At 43.7% G+C, this 17,811-nt stretch overlaps 1 protein-coding gene across 3 annotated transcripts; it reads right to left on the bottom strand.

Moving 5' to 3' along the window:
• Window positions 1-396: 396 nt before the first annotated feature.
• Window positions 397-13,453, bottom strand: RLIM (ring finger protein, LIM domain interacting). 3 transcript variants are annotated; one of them, XM_033072475.2, is made up of 4 exons: window positions 13,266-13,453; window positions 3,996-4,184; window positions 3,092-3,175; window positions 397-2,258 (listed from the first exon to the last, which is right to left on the bottom strand). In XM_033072475.2, exons 2-4 carry the CDS (start codon window positions 4,162-4,164, stop codon window positions 724-726), a joined length of 1,788 nt encoding a protein of 595 aa, XP_032928366.1. In that variant the 5' UTR covers window positions 4,165-4,184; window positions 13,266-13,453; the 3' UTR covers window positions 397-723. The 3 variants fall into 3 exon arrangements, with proteins under 3 accessions (XP_032928366.1, XP_032928365.1, XP_032928367.1); XM_033072474.2 differs by lacking the exon at window positions 13,266-13,453 and adding an exon at window positions 12,698-12,799; XM_033072476.2 differs by lacking the exon at window positions 3,092-3,175.
• Between the last annotated feature and the right edge of the window lie 4,358 nt (window positions 13,454-17,811).

The following is a 17,811-nucleotide window of genomic DNA, read 5'->3' as shown; positions in this document are numbered from 1 at the left end:
CAATTTTAATTCTTAATGCGTTAGTACAACAGTGCATTGGAAAAGTACTGAGCTTCTACAAAAAAGCTTTACAATTTTAAAACAGATCTTTTTTTTTTCTCCTTTATTTAAACAAGCATAGGCAATTCTTATATTTCCACAACAAGATAAATATCCCAATTACGCTAACAGCTCATCCTACAGCGTGCCATAGTGATGGGGAAAGGGCTAACATTAGTGTTATTTACACAGACATGTCCAATATTAAGCCGGGAGAAAAATTAAAAGTATGTTCAAATGTGCAATTAAATTAATTTTTTTTTTTTTAAGAGAGTTGGATTTCTTGCAAAAATTCCTCTATGGTTCATGGACACTGAGCTGGGATAACTTCTCAAAGAACTCCTCAGAAGCACAATCTTGAGGACAAATTGTTTATTGGACTGGGATGGCAAGGGATGGGCAGGAAAAAGAACTTAATACTCTTCACAAAAGAAAAAAAAAAAATTTTGAAGTCTTTGGACAAGTGAAATTGAACACCCAAACCGACTAGAACTTGAAAAGCCTAATTAAAGAAATTTTCCAATTCCCAAAGCTTGAATCCAGAGAAAAATGCTTCGATGAGGGAAGATTCACTCCGAGTCATTACTATACATTGAGGTACCACTCAAAAAGTGGCCATAAAGGAAGTGACTTCTTTGCCCATCACTATCACACCAGCTGCCTGGCCGTGGACTGAGCTCTCCTTCACACAACGCTCTCTCTGTTCCCAGAAGCTAGCACTGCTCTGCGGCAGATGGGGCAGGTGGAGTTCTCCGACAGCCAGCGGTCGATGCAGTGCACGTGGTACTCGTGCGAGCACGGCAGCTTGCGGAGCTTGTTGCCCTCCGTGTACTCTGTGATGCACACGCTGCAGGTTTTCAGAGCGTCGCTCTCACCAAAATTCCTCATGGCTAGGTTGTCAATTTGTTCTTTGGTGAGTCCTCTCGGTTGGTCGTCGTCATCTTCGTTGAGTAGGAAAAATTGTGCAAGGCTAAGGAATGGTAGAGAACTGCTTTCTTCAAAAGTGACCGATCCCCTCATATTGCGGCCTTCCCGCCTGGCACCGGATGTTGAGCTAGCCTCGTGCCCACCCTCGTACACCTCCCCTGAGCTCACATCTGCATTCTCACTGCCCGAGCTGCCCCCTCCTCCGCTCTGCGGCTCGGAAGCCTCCACGTTCTGATTGGGAGCCGGCCCGCTGGGATCGGCATCGCTGTCGCTGTACATGAAGTAGCTGAGCTCCCCGAAGCCCGTCATGATCTGCCTCAGCATGGTCTGGATGGCCACGGACGTGGTCTCGCTCAGGCCCGTGTTTAAGATCCTACGGATGGGAATCCGAATGGTGCTGACGTAAGTTCTCACGCCGGCGCGCTCGGAGCGGGAGAAGGTGCGCCGGAAGCCTCCGCGCTCGCTCTCGTAGGTCACCGTGTTGTTGGGGGTCTGTGAGCGGGACCGGGTCCTGTTGGCTATGCTGTCCCTCTGCCGGTACTCGCCAGGGCGAACTCTTCTCACCTGCAGGTCCAGCACTATGGTGGGAGGCCTCTGCCCAGGAGCCGTGGACTCGCTGGTGCCAGTGGTTTCTGAAGAACCTGCTGCTTGAGGAGCAGGCCTCGTTTCAGGGGGGGAAAACAGAACTGCATTTTCACCCGGCACCTCAGTCCCCACTGTGTGCTGCCTTAACGTCATGTGCTGCCTGGTTCTAGAGCTGCCCTCAGCCTCGCCCGCTGAGGAGTGCTCAAGTGTTTGAGATGATGTGTTGTGATGAGACCTGCGAGGGGCCTCACTCACTGCATTAATAGGTGACCTACTTCTATCAGTCCTAGCCCGCGTCCGCCGCTGCTCTGGACTCCTACTCCTGGCTCTCCTCTGCCCTCTAGGAGGGGAAGCCTCCTCAGCCGTCAGCTCCTCCGCACTGCTCCTTTCTGACCCAGGCTGCCTTACAGACGGTGATTCAGACCTTGGAATTTCAGAGTCACTTTGGCTGTTTTCCAAATCCTCCCCATTGGAAGGCTCTACAGATGGCTCATTCTCAGTTTCTGGATTCATGTTCCCATTATTACGGTTGACATTTATTTCCAAACTGAATCTGAAGTCTCCACTATTTGGGTTAGTCCGGCTCACTGCTCTCCAGGACTGGTTTCCTCGCTGCCCGCTTCGCGTCGTATTTCCAGTCTGTCGGACTGAATTAAGCCAGTCTATTATAGAATCTCCATTTGAAACATCTTCTGCGGACTCTGCACCTGTGAAAAAGACAGGGAACTACCAAAATTAGAGTACTGAGCTAATTTTGGAGCCATCTTTTCCAAGAACATAATTGCTTAGCTTAACAAGTGACAATTTAGAAGTGCTGAATCCTACCAAGTGTTACTGTGGTTTCACAGGCAGTGTGACAATTCTGTAACTGCCAGAGCTCTTCTAAGGGAGCAGGAGTGGACATTGCTCCAATATGGACAGATAGGCTGCAGCCATCACAGAGCAAACAAGCCATCCAAAGAACACGTATTTTCTATCATAAGTAAATGGAAAGTCACATGTTAGGTGTCATAACACATCAATATTCTGTGTTTTCCTTTCCAAACAATTAAGTGATCTATCGACCGTGAAACAGAGAATTAAGTTTGTCCTGAACCTTCACCTGCAAAGCTTTAGAGCAAATCTGTCTCACTGAAGAATGAACCCCAGGGGTCAGCTCTGAGCATCCCCCACCAATCTCTACAGAAGGGTGACAACAAAAGCAATGCAGCATCTTTGAAGGGAAGAATGGTGAATTAAAAAAAGAGGGATCACCAAAAAGCATCCCAGAAGGGAGCAGACAGAAAGGCAATCTTAAAAAAACGAAATGAAAAAAAGAAATAAATCTAAACAAAACTTTCTTTTGATAGAAGTACGAGATATGTTATGAATGAAATCTGTCCCAAACTGACCTCTGCAGCAGACATCAGACATAGGTCACTGAGTTTTGAAACAAAGCTCACCTTGCACCTGCCTAGGTTTAACTTGTTCCACTCCTGCACTCAAGTTAAGGTCCGTACGGGGTGCTAAAGTTAAGAGTTTTCACAAATACTGTATATACCTCTATTCTCATCACTGTTTTGCTGTGGCGGACCTTCTTTAACTTGGTGTAGCCTTCTCAGCAACTCTTCTTCAGTAATTTCACCTTAGAAAATAAGCAAAATTTTCCAAAAATATTTCCAAATCATATATGTATGGCAAGCATTATCATAAGCTTCTAAAGAAGGTACAAGCCACTGTTTTTATTCTGTCAGATTAAATCCTGCCATAATGGCATTGCCAAGCATGTTGCTAAGGGGAAGTTCAGACACTTTAGCACTTTTGTCCCAAGTAAGTTTTCCTGAAGCTGAAATATCCAACAGTTCCATCCTGTTCAAGAGAGATGTGCTCTCTGGTTCTGCAGCCTCTACAGCTGAGTAGCAATTTTTGTGATCCTACACCCATTAGAGTGTCCAGAGTGAAACACTTGAGATTAACACTTATACAAGCAGGAAAAGGAGGTTTAAATTACTTGAGTCATGGTTTGAATTAGGCATCAATCCATAAAGAGGAAATTTAACAAGTTGATTGAGAGCTGATCAAAATGCCCATGCAGAATCTCACACCAAACTACTCACCCACAAAGGTTACAAACTCCTAACCTCACCAGCACTAAATCTGCACACAGATGCTTAAAAGAGATTTTTTTGTCCATCTAAAGGTTCACAGCTGGAACTGGGTCAAATCCGGGTGTTCCTGCCAAGTTGTGCAAACACCAGACTTTTGTATCTGATGAATCCACACCATCCTATGTCTCCACAAGTCAAGGGACTATTTGAATTTAAATGTGCACAAATTAGCAAAAAGCTACGTCCTACCACAGCTGCAGCACACACAACGGGTGAAAGGGCTTCAGGAGAACACAAAATGACATAAATTGCCTACAAGCAACTCTAGCAGGATGAACAGAGGCAAGCATCACCTACCTGGTGTTCCTAGCAAATTGTTATCTCTCATAAGCCTGTAGTCCTCTTCACTCAGGTTGTTGACAAACTGATAGAAAGCTTCTTCTCGGTCTAACCGATCCAGCTGGCTCTGACGTTGGGCTTCTGATTGATCAATACTTCCTTTATCGCTAGAATCTGAGCTTTCCATCTTGATGACTAGAAGAGTACCTAAAAAAGGAGAGCACAAACCCTCCATCAAATATGAAATGCAGCATGGAATTTAGGCATGTTTGCAATGGAGAGTGAAGTACAGGTTAAAGTAGTTTGCTAATGAAGCTTTAGTCAGGATCAGGTTCATCACCACGGGGATCAAAAACAAAGCGTGTACTTCTTGAGGAGATTCAAACAGAACTGATGCTCATCATTATCAAATACTCAACAAAGCAGCAAGATGAACACAGAATATCATCTGCCATAAATCCAAGCTCATCTTTGCGTTCACAAAGTAGGTGACCATGATTATCTGCTTTTTGCATAAAATATTTCTAAGATCACAACTGCCTGTCCAAGCACAAGGCATGAGCCATCCCTGATCACACTCTCTGAGCACAACATTCTATGTTCCTTGCTTTTTCTGCCTGCTACACAAACACCCTCTCCACCATACAAGTGAATTTTAACAGAATGAAGTGGTTATGGAAGAACTCAGTGAAGATGATGTGGAACCCTGTGCACAAAAAAGGAAAGGCTCTCATTTCCTCAAAAAACAGAGTTTGTAAAATCAACTTTATAGTTTTACATCAAGAGAGGAATTTGCTTTCAAGTTTCAGCTTTTACTGAACTACTGATGCTGATGAGCAAATTTCCAAGACAAAACTCCAGCACATACCAGGTACACCAATGCTTTAAAGAGTTGTCTTCTAGGCTGCATATTTTTAAATATAACCTTCTCATATTGTTTTCCTTTTGGATGAAATACTTGACAACGTCTCTCTTTCAAGGAAAATAATCGATGAATGCCGTGTCTGTATCTGATAAATATTATAAGGAACACATGCAAATGCACGAGACATTCTGGCACTGGCTGTGCCATGCAAATGCATCAAATGAAGATAAAATAACCACTTTCCTTGATCACTCTGCCTCACTACTCACAGCACCAAGACTTTTCCTGTACAACTGGTAGAATCTAGTTACTCAGAGAGGTGATTAAGAAGCTAATCCTCTGCATGCTAAAAAGCTCTGCAATAACATTCCCCATCAGAAAACATTCCTTTCATTTAAACCATACTTCATGTGACATGGAAATACTGGAAGAATAAAGCTTTTCTGCTTCTCACTGGAAAATTTCCAACACTTAGACATCTGTCTAGTGCAAAAAGCATCTTTTTTTGGTTTGTCAGCACAGCTGTCAAGTCAAGACTGCCCACAGTTTACATTAGTGCTTCTCCAGAAGAGCAGCACTGCATGATCTCCACAGGCACTTTATTTCAGCTGCTACGGTGAAAATTAAAGTGCACTGATGACCTCAGTGTGTAGCACCAGAAAAAAAATTCCACAGGATAGGACATCCCATTATTGCAGACTTGCAAATTATGAAACTGCTGTTCTGACCCTCTTTGTCTTCAGTTCTGATGCAGAACTTGATTTTAGCTTAGGAATTTTAACTTATTGCCACTCAGGGCTACTGGTGTTGTTTGGGTCTGTGAAATTCTGCCGTTTTACCAAAGCAATTCCAGCCTTTTCTCAGGAATCAGGAAGCAGCAGCAATTACCAGGGTCACTCCTGAGTCAGATGGGAGCCTATCAGCTTTCTCTGCATTTCTAAATCCCTGGTGCAATCTGAACACTGCAGACTGGCATGTGACATGTCGTGCTCTGTGACACTGTTAAACGCCGATAAATGACCCCATTCACAGGACAGTTGAGCAATAGTTTCTGCAGGTGTGTTCAGCTCTGACCAGGCTCACTTAGGAAATCTCTGTGCCCTTCACATGCCAGGCACGTATTTCTAAGGAGGACACAGCTTCAATCAACTTCTTCACAAGCTTTCTGTAGCAGAATTATTACTCCAAGTAGCGTTACTTAAAGACATGCTTGAGAAGATACTTTTAAAAGCAGCTCTCACTGGTTGTGGTAATATCTGAATAAAAGTCTCAAGCAGAACGAGAGACTTGGATCCAAAATAAAACCTTGAAAGATGCATCAGATGTGGTCATTGGGAACACACATCAAATTGGAAACACGTGGAATGACTTCAGAAAGATGGCAATATTAACACCTTTGTAAGCACCAGACTAATTCTTCATCAGCTTTTAAAAAAGAAAGATGCACTGCACATACAAAACATAACATTTGTTTACTACTTATTTGCTACTTTCCTTTTACTGAAAATGCCAGTGCTTGCAGGCACCTTGGCTATCTAATGCCTACATGATTCAAAGGTATTTGTCCCTTTATTTTCTGAAATGGAATAGGCATTCTTGGTCGGGGAAAAGGCAGAGTCAAAACAAGTCAAATGCTGGGGGAAGGAATTTAAAAACTCTTCTTTACCAACAAGTTGACATACAGTTCAATAGGTGATTCTTTAAGAAATGCTTAGAACAAGTCAGTACTACTTATTTACTCCCTTTTTCTCCTCCATCACCTCTTCTCTTCCTTCTTAAACCATAAAATCACCTAGTGGTCAAGGCTGAATAGCATTTACTACTAAGAAAAAAGCCTCAGAGGTGGGATCTTGAATGAAGAATTTAAGTTACATGAGGAGCATTTCTGCCAGTGACAAATTGCTGTATCTTCCTATTGCAAGCTACTCACAGGTCACACCTGTGACCTATATCCCAATTTCATATCCCAGATATGCTGTGAATCCCTATGGGATGTTTACACTGCTGGAAATACAGATGGCCCAGAAACACAGCAACACCACGCTCTCCCTACCTGACTGCTGACAGCAAATGGGAAGACACTCTACAAACCAGAGCTCTGACATTAAACCCAGGATTTCCACCCCAAGGCTTCTGCTACTTTCTATCTCCTCCCTGTGCACTCAGCTCATTGTGCTCATTGTCCAGCCTAAGCCTCACCTCCCAGCCCACGGCAGAGCTCTCCATGGCCAGACTGAACTTACTGGAATGTTTAGACTGCTCCTGCCTCACTCAGCACGGCTCCACAGAGCCCATCTGGCTGGACAGCAGGATTTCCATGGCCTGGCTCAGAGAGGCAGAAATAACTTGAAAATCTGCCCCTCAGGATGCTGCTCTCAGCTCACACTCTGCAGACAATTAAGACTGGCTGAAAGAAGCCAGTAATACAGGGAAGCCTGATGAGGGAAAACCAACAGGTGTACTATTAGCTTACAAAATAACCAACATTTGGTTAGCTAATAAGCAGGTTCATCTCTGCTTTGCTTTCTTCCAGTGTAAGATCTTGTTCTTATCCAAGCTAAAAGAGTCAGAATTTCCTCCTTTAGTGTCCTTCCTTGTCAGCACTGAGTTGACACAGGGTGGGGAAGGTCACAACTATGAGCAGGAAGTTCAGATCTGCTGGTTATTGCCAACTTCAGCTGAGACACCCAGATACGAAAATCTCTTTACGGAGAAGCGAGGGGGTGACCACCTAACGATTACACAAAGAAACAGAATCAGAGATAAGATAAACAACTTTCTCCTTAAAAAAAAAAATCTTCAGCAGCTGAGAATCCAGACAGAATAACTACAGTGAATTCTTAATTGGTGTTCCCATCCTGCTACAAATCAGGAAAGGATCTTCCCTGCAGTTACACTTCAACAAGCTCAGAGATTTCCGAGCACAAATGACTGCCTGTCTCCCCACCGCTGCTCCAGACTGCAGTAAGCCCACAAAAGCTATTGTTTGTTACATTCTTTTATTCAAGAGGAAGTAATACTATGTTTTTTTTGATAGGGACAAGTTCAGAGTACTGGATATTCCCTCAATAATGCAAAGTTATCATTCTTCCAGCATAAGAAATATTTTGTTTTCTTTCATGCCAGGTTGTGTGCAAACCAAATCCAGTCAGGAATGTGCTACTGCCTCAAATCTAGTGGGCCAGCAAGCAGGGAGAACGTGTGTGTCACCCATTTACCTTCAACAGCAGCACAATCTATCTCCATATTGCATAGCATTTGTGGACTACAGGATTCCCAGAAAAACCATAATGCACAGAAATAAATTCCTAGTTCTTCTTCCTTCAATAATGTGCAATATCTCCAGACATTAGATATCTATATTGAACACCAAGACACTACCTTAGCCTGCATTCCTGGGTTTTTTTTTTTTTTTATTTAAAAGAAATCCCATAAAACATTTGAACTCTCATTAAACCAACTAGGCAGAACATAGAAAATCTGACAAACCCTGAAATCATGCATTGGCAGGGTTAAATGAAAAAGCAATACCTTAAAATTAAAATCTTCATGAGATTTATGGGGCAAGCCTCAAATTTGAACAGCACAAAGCACAGAATTTAATTAAACTGAAGAAACAACTCAGCTGCTCATGAGTCAGGTGTGCAAGTTCCTCTAGAACTGCCCCACATTGGTGTTACCGGTATTTCAACCTCACCTGAGAATGTCTCGTGCCCTGGATGGCAGGAATGTTACCTGAGTTACCTCACGTCCCAGCAACACAGCTAATACCTCTGGATAAACAAAAAAGAGGATGGCAGTGTGGGTGTTCCAGAGGTGTCCTCAGCAGAAGGCCAACTTCTCATTTATGATTCATACCCTCATCTTAATTAGCTACTCCAACCGGTAGCACACCTTGCTCACCTGCGGCCTGCAGGACTCATCAAACCCTTGGACTAAAGGAGTGACTCAGGCTGGAAGCCAGAAACACTGCCTGGTTTGCTTTGGGTAGTTAGAGGCTGTTTTCCCTGCCCAAAGACACTGCAGCTCGAGAGAAGTGCAGCACAGCTGCATGTCCAAGCTTTCCACGAACTGTGACTTCAGCAGCTCTGACGTGCCATGGCAGCACGGCCCCAGCCAGCCCTCGCTCCAATTCCATGGCTCAAATGACACAGGAACAGCAGCTAGAACAGGCAGTCCTCTTAGCCCAGCTCCTTCAAGCACAAACAGAACCCACTTCACACACAGCACTCATCCAACACACTCCACCTCATTTTCCTAGAAGAATTCAAAGCTAAAAAATAGTTTCCATGCCAGTCAGTATCCAATTTCTCAATACTTACTTCCAGCTAGTTTTAACAGAAACTACATTTTCATCTTAAATATTTCATCACTTAAGTCTGCAAGCTCAAAAGCAGAAGCAAAAAACTGTCAGTGAATCCCATCATTAAAGAAAAAAGACACCCTAAGACAGTGAAATGAAAGTCATCTATTTGCATTATACATGGAGCTTCATTATGTCAAGTTTGTTTGGCTTTCTCTTTTTGTGCAGGTGCACAGGTTTCCTTTCGTGATCACACTGAAGGCTTTGATACCACAGGTCCAACACACTCATCTCCATCTTAGAAACAGTAAAAAGAAACAAACTTTTCTAGTTTTCAAAGTGGCATCATGAATTTTGGCCCTGCTATTCTGGTTTTTTATTTCCACTGGAATGAACAGCAGATTTAGGTTCTTTATTAGATTTCTAATAAACCTACCATAAGTTTTAAAATCAAGAACTCCCTATGTCCCCTTTAACTCAAAAATTATCATAGAACACACACCACTCTTGGAATGCTAGAACAAAGTTTTGTGCTCTATGGAAGTGTTCTGTGAAAATTGCTGTAAAATTTAAACGCCACTTTAACAGGAGTGTTAAACATCAATTCAGCTTTTTCACTACCCCAGTGTGTTTCAAAGCAAAGGCCCTCAAACAAGATGTCATTCTGAACATACATTTCAAACAATAGAAAGCAAATGAATACTTTTGCAGAACAGTGGCAGAAAGTTCCACAGAATAAAAAAAAAACCCAACAAACCAGAGAGGAAAAACACTTCAGCTGAATCAACTGTTGAGATAAAGAAGAGAAACACTAACAACTCCTGATAAGTCAGAAAGAAGTGAGGAAATCAGGGCACAGCTTAGCAATTCCAGAACACTGAGAGCATGTGGAACCAAGATGGAGCTCTGAAAATAAAATGTGGTAACAACTGCCAAAATGCTGGGCTTTGCCTTCTATCATCTGCTCTTACTAAAACAACACTTTTCACATACAAGTGGAAAATAAAATTAAGATAACGCTGCCTTTGCCATCAAATTCAGATAGCAGACAAGAGCTAGATGTGTATGAGGTGCAGCAAGTTTCCAGCACCGCAGGCTCATGAAATAATGCTCTTTTAAACCAGAAATGCTGCTGAGTCAGCAGCACAAGGCCCACTCAACTCAAAAGAAGAGGTAAAGCTGCACACAAGTAACCATGTTAACCCTGAGACAGCACCATAACAGGGCTGATATCCAAGGACAAGCAGAGTTTTGATTCCTGAAGAAACAAGCTGTGGTTAGTGAAAGCACTAAGCCACAATCAACACTCACTGATATTCAACTAAAATAAAAAACCCATCTTTAAATTCACTGCTGAACCTTGCTGTCTTCACACAACTGCTGCAAATGCAGGTACTGCTAACAGTGAAAGAGCAACAACCAGAGAATCACTGCAGCCACAACCCACAGAGGAGTTCCGATACGTGCGCTCCCGTTCTTGTTGATATCCGGTGCCCAACGCACACAGAAGTAGGAAATAAAATGAAGGCAAATTTATTTGAATTTCAATAGGCACCTGTACCATGAGAATGCCATTTCTGATGCCATCCCAAGGCAGGGAAGCTCCAGCATGCCAACAGGACTATGTGCACATACACCTTGCACATGGAAACCCAGAGTGCTCTGAGCATGAGATGATTGGAAATTACTGAGCTGAGATAAAATGTGTGCTGGCTTTTCCTACGTTCCATAATCATCAGGTGGTTTTACGAGCTCATCCAACCCTGCAGACCTCCCTGAGCCAAAAGCTGAGCCTCAACACTGCATAGCAGCCAAAAGCTCCTGACAAGTACCTTGTTAAGCAGTCTGAAGGAGACACAGGCTTGTGTTTACGATCTTACCTGCAATCAGAACTTGTGCAAAGGCAAAACCAGTCCCTGGGATGCTCCTGGCAATCCCTACTCAGCACACAAAGCTCCTGACTAAGTTATGACACTGCTACGCTCTTTAGAAGTTTTGGTTTTGAGAAGCACAAGGCTCTCATAAAAGTATTTGAAGATGGAAATGTTCATATTTGGTTTTATTCCTTCACAAATAATTTTTGCAAGCTCAGCAGCTGATAAGTTTTCAGTAAGACTGAGTTTAAACCACAAAACCTTGGATAAACACTCAATAATCATGTCTGGATTCAAGTGTTTTAACACATGGAAACTCAAGTTCTCTATAAAAAAAAGAATTTAGGACACTCCAGTAATGTGTTAAGCTACATCAGGCTGGACTTAAATACAATCTTTAGACTCAAGTATATAGAGTCATAACATTATGTTAAATTGTGCTGTAATTGTTAAAAAAACCAATTACACCACCTCCACTGCAACTGGAATCATTCTACTAAGATCTAGGGATTTATTCTGATACATTCCCAGAGAGAAGAGGAATAAAGGAACAAGCAAGGCAGGTATATTGATATAGGTGTTTCGAAAACATTTCCATCTAAGGATCCCACTATCCATTCCTCTAAAAAACCCAAATACACATACTGGAGAGCAGACACTTGCAACACTCTCGTCCAGGAACCCAGGAAAGTAAATATGATACAAATGGCAACCACTACAGGCTTGAAAAGTACTGGTGTGTGGTTATTTCAGTGACAAACATTCACCCAGTCAGAGTTGCTGATGAAGGGAACACACACAGTTGCTGTGCCTTAGTGGTCTAACATAAGAAGAAACCCTTAATTTTATAATGTGTGGTGTGTTTTCCCTTCCCAGGATATAATTCCAAGCTATCATTATTTTAATTCCAAAATGGTAAACCTGCAGAAGGAACAGAGTTAGTTTAAGAGTTAGGTGACCATTACAACAAAACTGAATATCTGACCCTCAATTAAGATAATTAATTGTCCAAGAAGCAGCCAACTGTTTATTTGTTTTAGAAAGACTTGACAAGTTGCTGCAATTAAAATTCAGGGACAAATTAGTGTCAGAAGTTCTTCTGAACATTTGACAAGTATTTTCAAGTTGAAATTATTCAATACTGTCAGTATGGACAAGAAAATAAATGTGATGTTTTATGATACTATTGGGTTTTATCAAGTTTGTATTCTTGTTTAGAAGCTTCCCTGTATCAAGGCTCCACATTCCTGAGAAACAGCAAAACAATGCTATTATTATTTTAAAAATTATAGGCTTTTTGCTGTGAAACCTTTTGTCAGGCTTCTACTGCACACTAAAATCAAGACATAACAAATTTTATAAACAAACCATAATCATCACTATGTTATATAAATATATATATACATATACACTATTATACACAACTTCATACTGCTCCTCAATTAAAGCAGATCACTCAAGATAAACACATACATCCAGCCGGACTTGACAAGGGTTTTGAAACAGAGAAACAGAAACCTTAAATACCAACAAACAGCATTAAAAGGGGCCGGGAAAAATTTGCACAGGAAGCTAAAGTGACAGAGCACAGATGACGTGATTAACCGGGGAGAAACTCCGCACAGGAATAGCAAACACCACAGGTTTGAACAGGTCACTAGCTGATCCAGAGCCTTACACAGCGATAGGAAGAGTTGTTCTCGCCTGTCTTCCACAACAAGGCTTCTTGCCTCAACTCACGGGAAGCACGGCCTGAAAATACGGGCCTGAAAAGCTGCGATTCCTTGAGCAGGCACTGAACTGTGGACGAGGCCCAGGATAGGAGCTATAACCACCCCGTCCCTCCACCCCTCCCAAAAGGAGCTTGTTCCAATTCCTCCCCCGGCCCTGCCGGACACCCGGAGTGTGCCGGGCCCTCCTGCCCTCCCCGGGGGCAGCGCAAACCCAGCCCCAGCCCCCAGCGGAGGATCAGGGTGGCGGCGGGAGGCCCCGCCAGGAGAATCCCCGGGGTGACGGAGCGCGGCCCATCCGGGCACACCCGCGCTCGGACCGCCATCACCGCCCCCCGCTCCCTCACGGCACCGCCGATGGAGCCTCCCGCGGCTCGCCGAGCCGCCCCCGAGCAGGGACTGAGGGGCACCGCTGCCACCCGCCGCTCCGGGCGGAGGCCGCCGCCGCCTCCCCCGGGCCTGGGCCTCTCCCTTCCCCGGGCCATTTTGAGAGCCCGCCCCCGCCCCGGTGCTCACCGCCCGCCGCCGCCGCCCGCCGCCGCCCCTCCGGCTGTGGGTGCGCCGCTGCCCGCGCCGCTCGGGGCTGGGTGCCGGCTGTCCGCGCTCTGCCCGTGCCGCTCCGCCGCCGCGCCGCCTCCTGCCCGCTCAGGCGGCCATTTTCTGCTCCATTGTTACCAAGGAACGGGGGGCCGGAAGCGGCCGCCGGCAGCCGGAAGTGGAGGCGCGCGCGGCCCCGCGCAGGCGCGGCCCGGGAGGGCAGCCCCGCCCAGCGCGCACCGCCCCGGCCCTCAGGGGCCGCCGCCATTTTGGTGCGGGGCAAAGGCTGAGGGTGGGGCAGGGTGGGATGGGGATGGGATGGTATGGCTGCTCCTCAGCTCACAGCCCCCAGGGAGTTTGAAGGGCACCGGGGGTCAGCGGTGCCCGCTCATGGTGCGGAGCAGGAGGAGGGTCTGTGTCCCAGCAGTCCCCTAAGTGTGGGGCTGTTTCGTGTCACCTCAGGTGTGTGCGCAGGGCAGAGGTGACTCCGTGTAAGGTCGATTGCGCAAAAAAACCCAAATAAATATTGGCAGTACTGGAGTCTGTCGGTGGGGATATTCACCCTCTTTTTCCTTCTAACCATGGGCATTCCTCCATCTCTAACCATTGACAATCCTCCACCTCTCTAACCATGGACGTTCCTTTGGTATTGTGTAATACATACAGCTGCCATGCTCAAAGAAAACTAAGATATTCCCGTTTTCCCATGTGAGCCTTAATTCATTGAATGCCAGACTTCCCATGTTATGTAGGGTTAAGCACTTCTGCAGTTTCCCCCTCATTGCTGAAATTACCAAGGGCAGCTGAGTTTTGAAAGATCCCATTTTAATACCCGAAAAGTCATATCTTGTGAAGGTCTTGCAAAGAAGTCATCTTCATAATATCCAATATATGTAGAAAAAACATATTCCTGAGGATTTACACCATTTCAGGAAGCCCACGAGACACCTTGTTTCTTCTTTTGGTGGCTCATTATAAAAATAGCACTGTCAGGTTGAGGGGGGTGTTGCATTTAAAGGTTGTGGAAACTGTTGAGTTTCTCAACAATACAAGCCAAACTTCTTATGTAAACTAAGTGTTTTTATATATTCACACTTTAAATTTCCCCTGTCAGACTTGAGAACTCAAAGGCAGCCACAGTGTCTGGGCGAGAGAAAAGGGAAGGGACAGGTACAGGGCATATTTTTCATCAGTTTTACTTGCTACAACCTTTGACCAGGAAAGGAAAATGCCAAAATCCTTAGTAATGGAGAGCAGGAAGGAGTCCCACTTTCATCTGGAGCAGGTGTAGATTCCCAAATATATTTTTGTTCAAATAACCAGTCCATGAAGCAATTGAGTTCATTACAGCTGCAGGACAGGTGATGCACCACATAGCTGGAGTGATGGAGAGGTGATGCCTAATACAGCATAAAATTGCTGTATGTTCACCTTTTATGTTTTTAAAAGTAAATTGGGGTTGGGAGAGTGAGTTTAAATCAGATCAGTCCTTTGCATCGATGCTGAAATTGCAGTTAGATTTACTGCAGGGTCGAACTGTGACCTCACAGCTCTGCTTTGACTGTTAAACGTGAGTCAAAGAAACAAACTAAGAAGACTTAATTTAATGTCACAAAGCAATTTTGTAGTTTTAATGCACCAAAATATTTGTCATTGGGAGAAGTTGTCTTGCTCCCAACCCATGACAAATGGATGTTTTATGTAGGCAGTGCTCCCACCCCTACAAATTCCAGTGGCTGGAGAAACTGTATCCCCCAAACAGAGACCGTGTGGCTGAGTGTGGGAGCACACTTTTATATTTGACAGGCACCTTTGAAGCTGGCAAAAAAATCCATCCCATTGTCAAAAGTGGGTAATTCAGGTTTCTCCTGGGCAGCCTCATGCCCACGATTGATAAGGCAGTGTGAGTATTGGCAATTAGCACACAGCAGGACATTCCTCAGTGTCACCTCAAAGGAAATCAGAGGGGACTGCCCAGGCTGATCATGCATTAAAGTGAATCCTGCCTTTTCTCCCCACCTTTTCTGGATACCAGGCAAGGTCAAAGCAGGATAAAAGTGGCTTTGTTTAGACACCAGTAACCTAAGCACCCAAATATTAGGGATTATTGAGCAAATGGGAGGTGGAGCATATTGTGTTTGGATGGAGGGAGAAGATGATGGTTTATGCTCCTGGAACAGCCTCCTGACATTTGACACATCATTTTGTTTGTCTCCTTCCCCCTCAACAAAATACATTTACTTGATGAACCTTACCAAAAGTCTTGAAAACCATCAAGTGGCAAAGCAACAGAGGAATAAAACATTCTTCACGTCTGGGGGTGAGCTCTGACTCTTGAGGCAGACATTTGCCAGTTTGCTGGGGGATGAACGCCTGTGAGGAGCAGAGATGGCAGCTGCATCCTGCTGATTCACACTTTCCTTGGTGGTAAAAACTTGGAGCTGAGGTCCAGGGCACACAGCTGAGGAAGAGTCTCTCCCTCGGTGTGATTTGCTGGATTTATTTGCAAATGCCCTCACAGAGTCGATCAGGTACAGAATAAGCTCTGATTTTTTCAAGCCACTTAATGGATTTCAGTATCCACTTGACATTAATAACAATTAATGACCTGTGCACACACATCTTCTTAACAGCTTTGACAAAATTAGGATTGGTGTAGCAGCATATTTCAAAAAGCTTGTAGGGGAAAATATATTTGCATAGAGAACTGTGCAGTATAGGGGAAAATCCAGAATCTACAACAAAAGCAGGGTGTAATTCCTTCTTAAGTGTTTTCAATTTCCTACTGTATGTATAGCTAAAGAGAATTGCAACACTTTTCCATGGTAAGTTTAATGTCATTTCCTTCAATGAGGGTAAATAAATTTGCTTTAAATTCCCCAGGGTTTTAAAAACTGCTTATTAGGTATGCAGTGAGAGATGAAAAAATGTTGTTGCTTTTTTTTTTTCTAAAAAGATATTAAAATAACTTATTCACAATATAGCTAAGTAATAATCCAACTGCAGTGAGGTGAGGAAATCTGAATCTCTTGGGAGTTTCTAAACCTGAGCAAAAAAATTAAAAATAAAAGACCCACCAAACACAGATCCTTGTATACTCAAAGCAGAGGCAGAACCAGAGCAGGCAGATGAAGCCAGCTGGGCAGTGTAAATTCAGGAATTCTGATTTTTTTCCAGCTACCTGCTGTTTACTTTTTAAATTGTCTTTGTCTTTCTGTAGATTCTGACAGAAGGTTACATACAAAGTCTGAGATAAATGCAGGATGTGTGAACTTCTGCTGAATAGGCTTAATCCCAAAGGATTTCTCTGGTGTTTACTGTCAGTACCTAGTTAGGTGCTATAAATCCAGTTGCACCTAAAAAAATTCAGGCTACAGAAGATGAAGTAGTTAAAGCAGAGTGTGGCAATTTTTACAACCCCAACATGGAGGTGCTTGTTCATGTCACCAGAGTGCCTTGTCACTGCACCTAAGCCCTGTTCAGGCCAGAATGAGCCAAGCTCAAGTGGGAAAAAGTGAGATTTTATTTTTCCTTCTGATTGACAAAATTGTCTTAGGCCATCCAAGAATATCCATGTGCAACAGAATGATGATTTTGTCCTTTCTCTCTGGAAGACTCACCTCTGCAGGTATTAATTCAAGAAAACTTGTCTCCTGATGAAGGAGCTTCATCTCTATTCTGAAAATGCCAACTCTGCCAGGTTTTAAGCACAGAAGTTGGTGGATTTTATTAAAACCCTGAGGCAAGAAAGCTCATCTAAAATAGTCAAATGGAAATTAAAAGCTCCATAGGTAGGACAGAATAAAATCCTAGACTGGGAAAGTTACCTCATCTTGATGAACTCCTTACCCTGCTTACCAGATTAACTTTTTTTTTGTTTTTGTTAGCATTAACTTTATTTAATTTGAAAGTAATTTGCTTCTAGGATTATAACATTAGCCAAAAAAACATCTTTTACTAGTGTGAGAAAAATACTGTGTCTTTTCTCATGGCAAAACTTAAAAAATTAAATTTATATCAAGTCTTAATCTCAGCCTTTCTCCCCAAAGAAGCCATGCCCAAACGATTTGCTCTGCATTCACACTGGTGCAGCTGAGTAATGTGTTCCCAATACCTGAGAGGGCAGAGAGGGGCAGAGGGTTTAGGGGTTTTGGCCTGGTTGATGAACCTGTCCTAAGCTGTCTGAGAATACCTGTGGTACTGTTGGTGTGACTGCATGGTGATTGTGTCCTTTCCCACTGGAAAGGCATCACCTCTGCATGTGCTCCTTGGAGAAAATGTTGGGCTCCTAATGGCAGAACTTGGAATGGACAAGTGACCTCATCTCAACAAACTCCTTAGAATATTAACCTATAAATGTCTCAGAATAAGAAAAACACTGTTTTGAGTCTTTTCCCATGGCAAAATTCATAAAATTAAATTTATATCAAGTCTTAATCTCAGCCTTTCTCCCAAAGCAGCCATGCCCAAACGATTTGCTCTGCATTCACACTGGTGCAGCTGAGTAATGTGTGTCCTGGCACAG

The sequence above is a fragment of the Catharus ustulatus genome, chromosome 14, assembly GCF_009819885.2.
Source record: "Catharus ustulatus isolate bCatUst1 chromosome 14, bCatUst1.pri.v2, whole genome shotgun sequence".
In the NCBI taxonomy this organism is placed as follows: domain Eukaryota; kingdom Metazoa; phylum Chordata; class Aves; order Passeriformes; family Turdidae; genus Catharus; species Catharus ustulatus.
The sequence above is the reverse complement of the archived record's forward strand: the minus strand, read 5'-3'. Positions and strand labels throughout refer to the sequence as shown.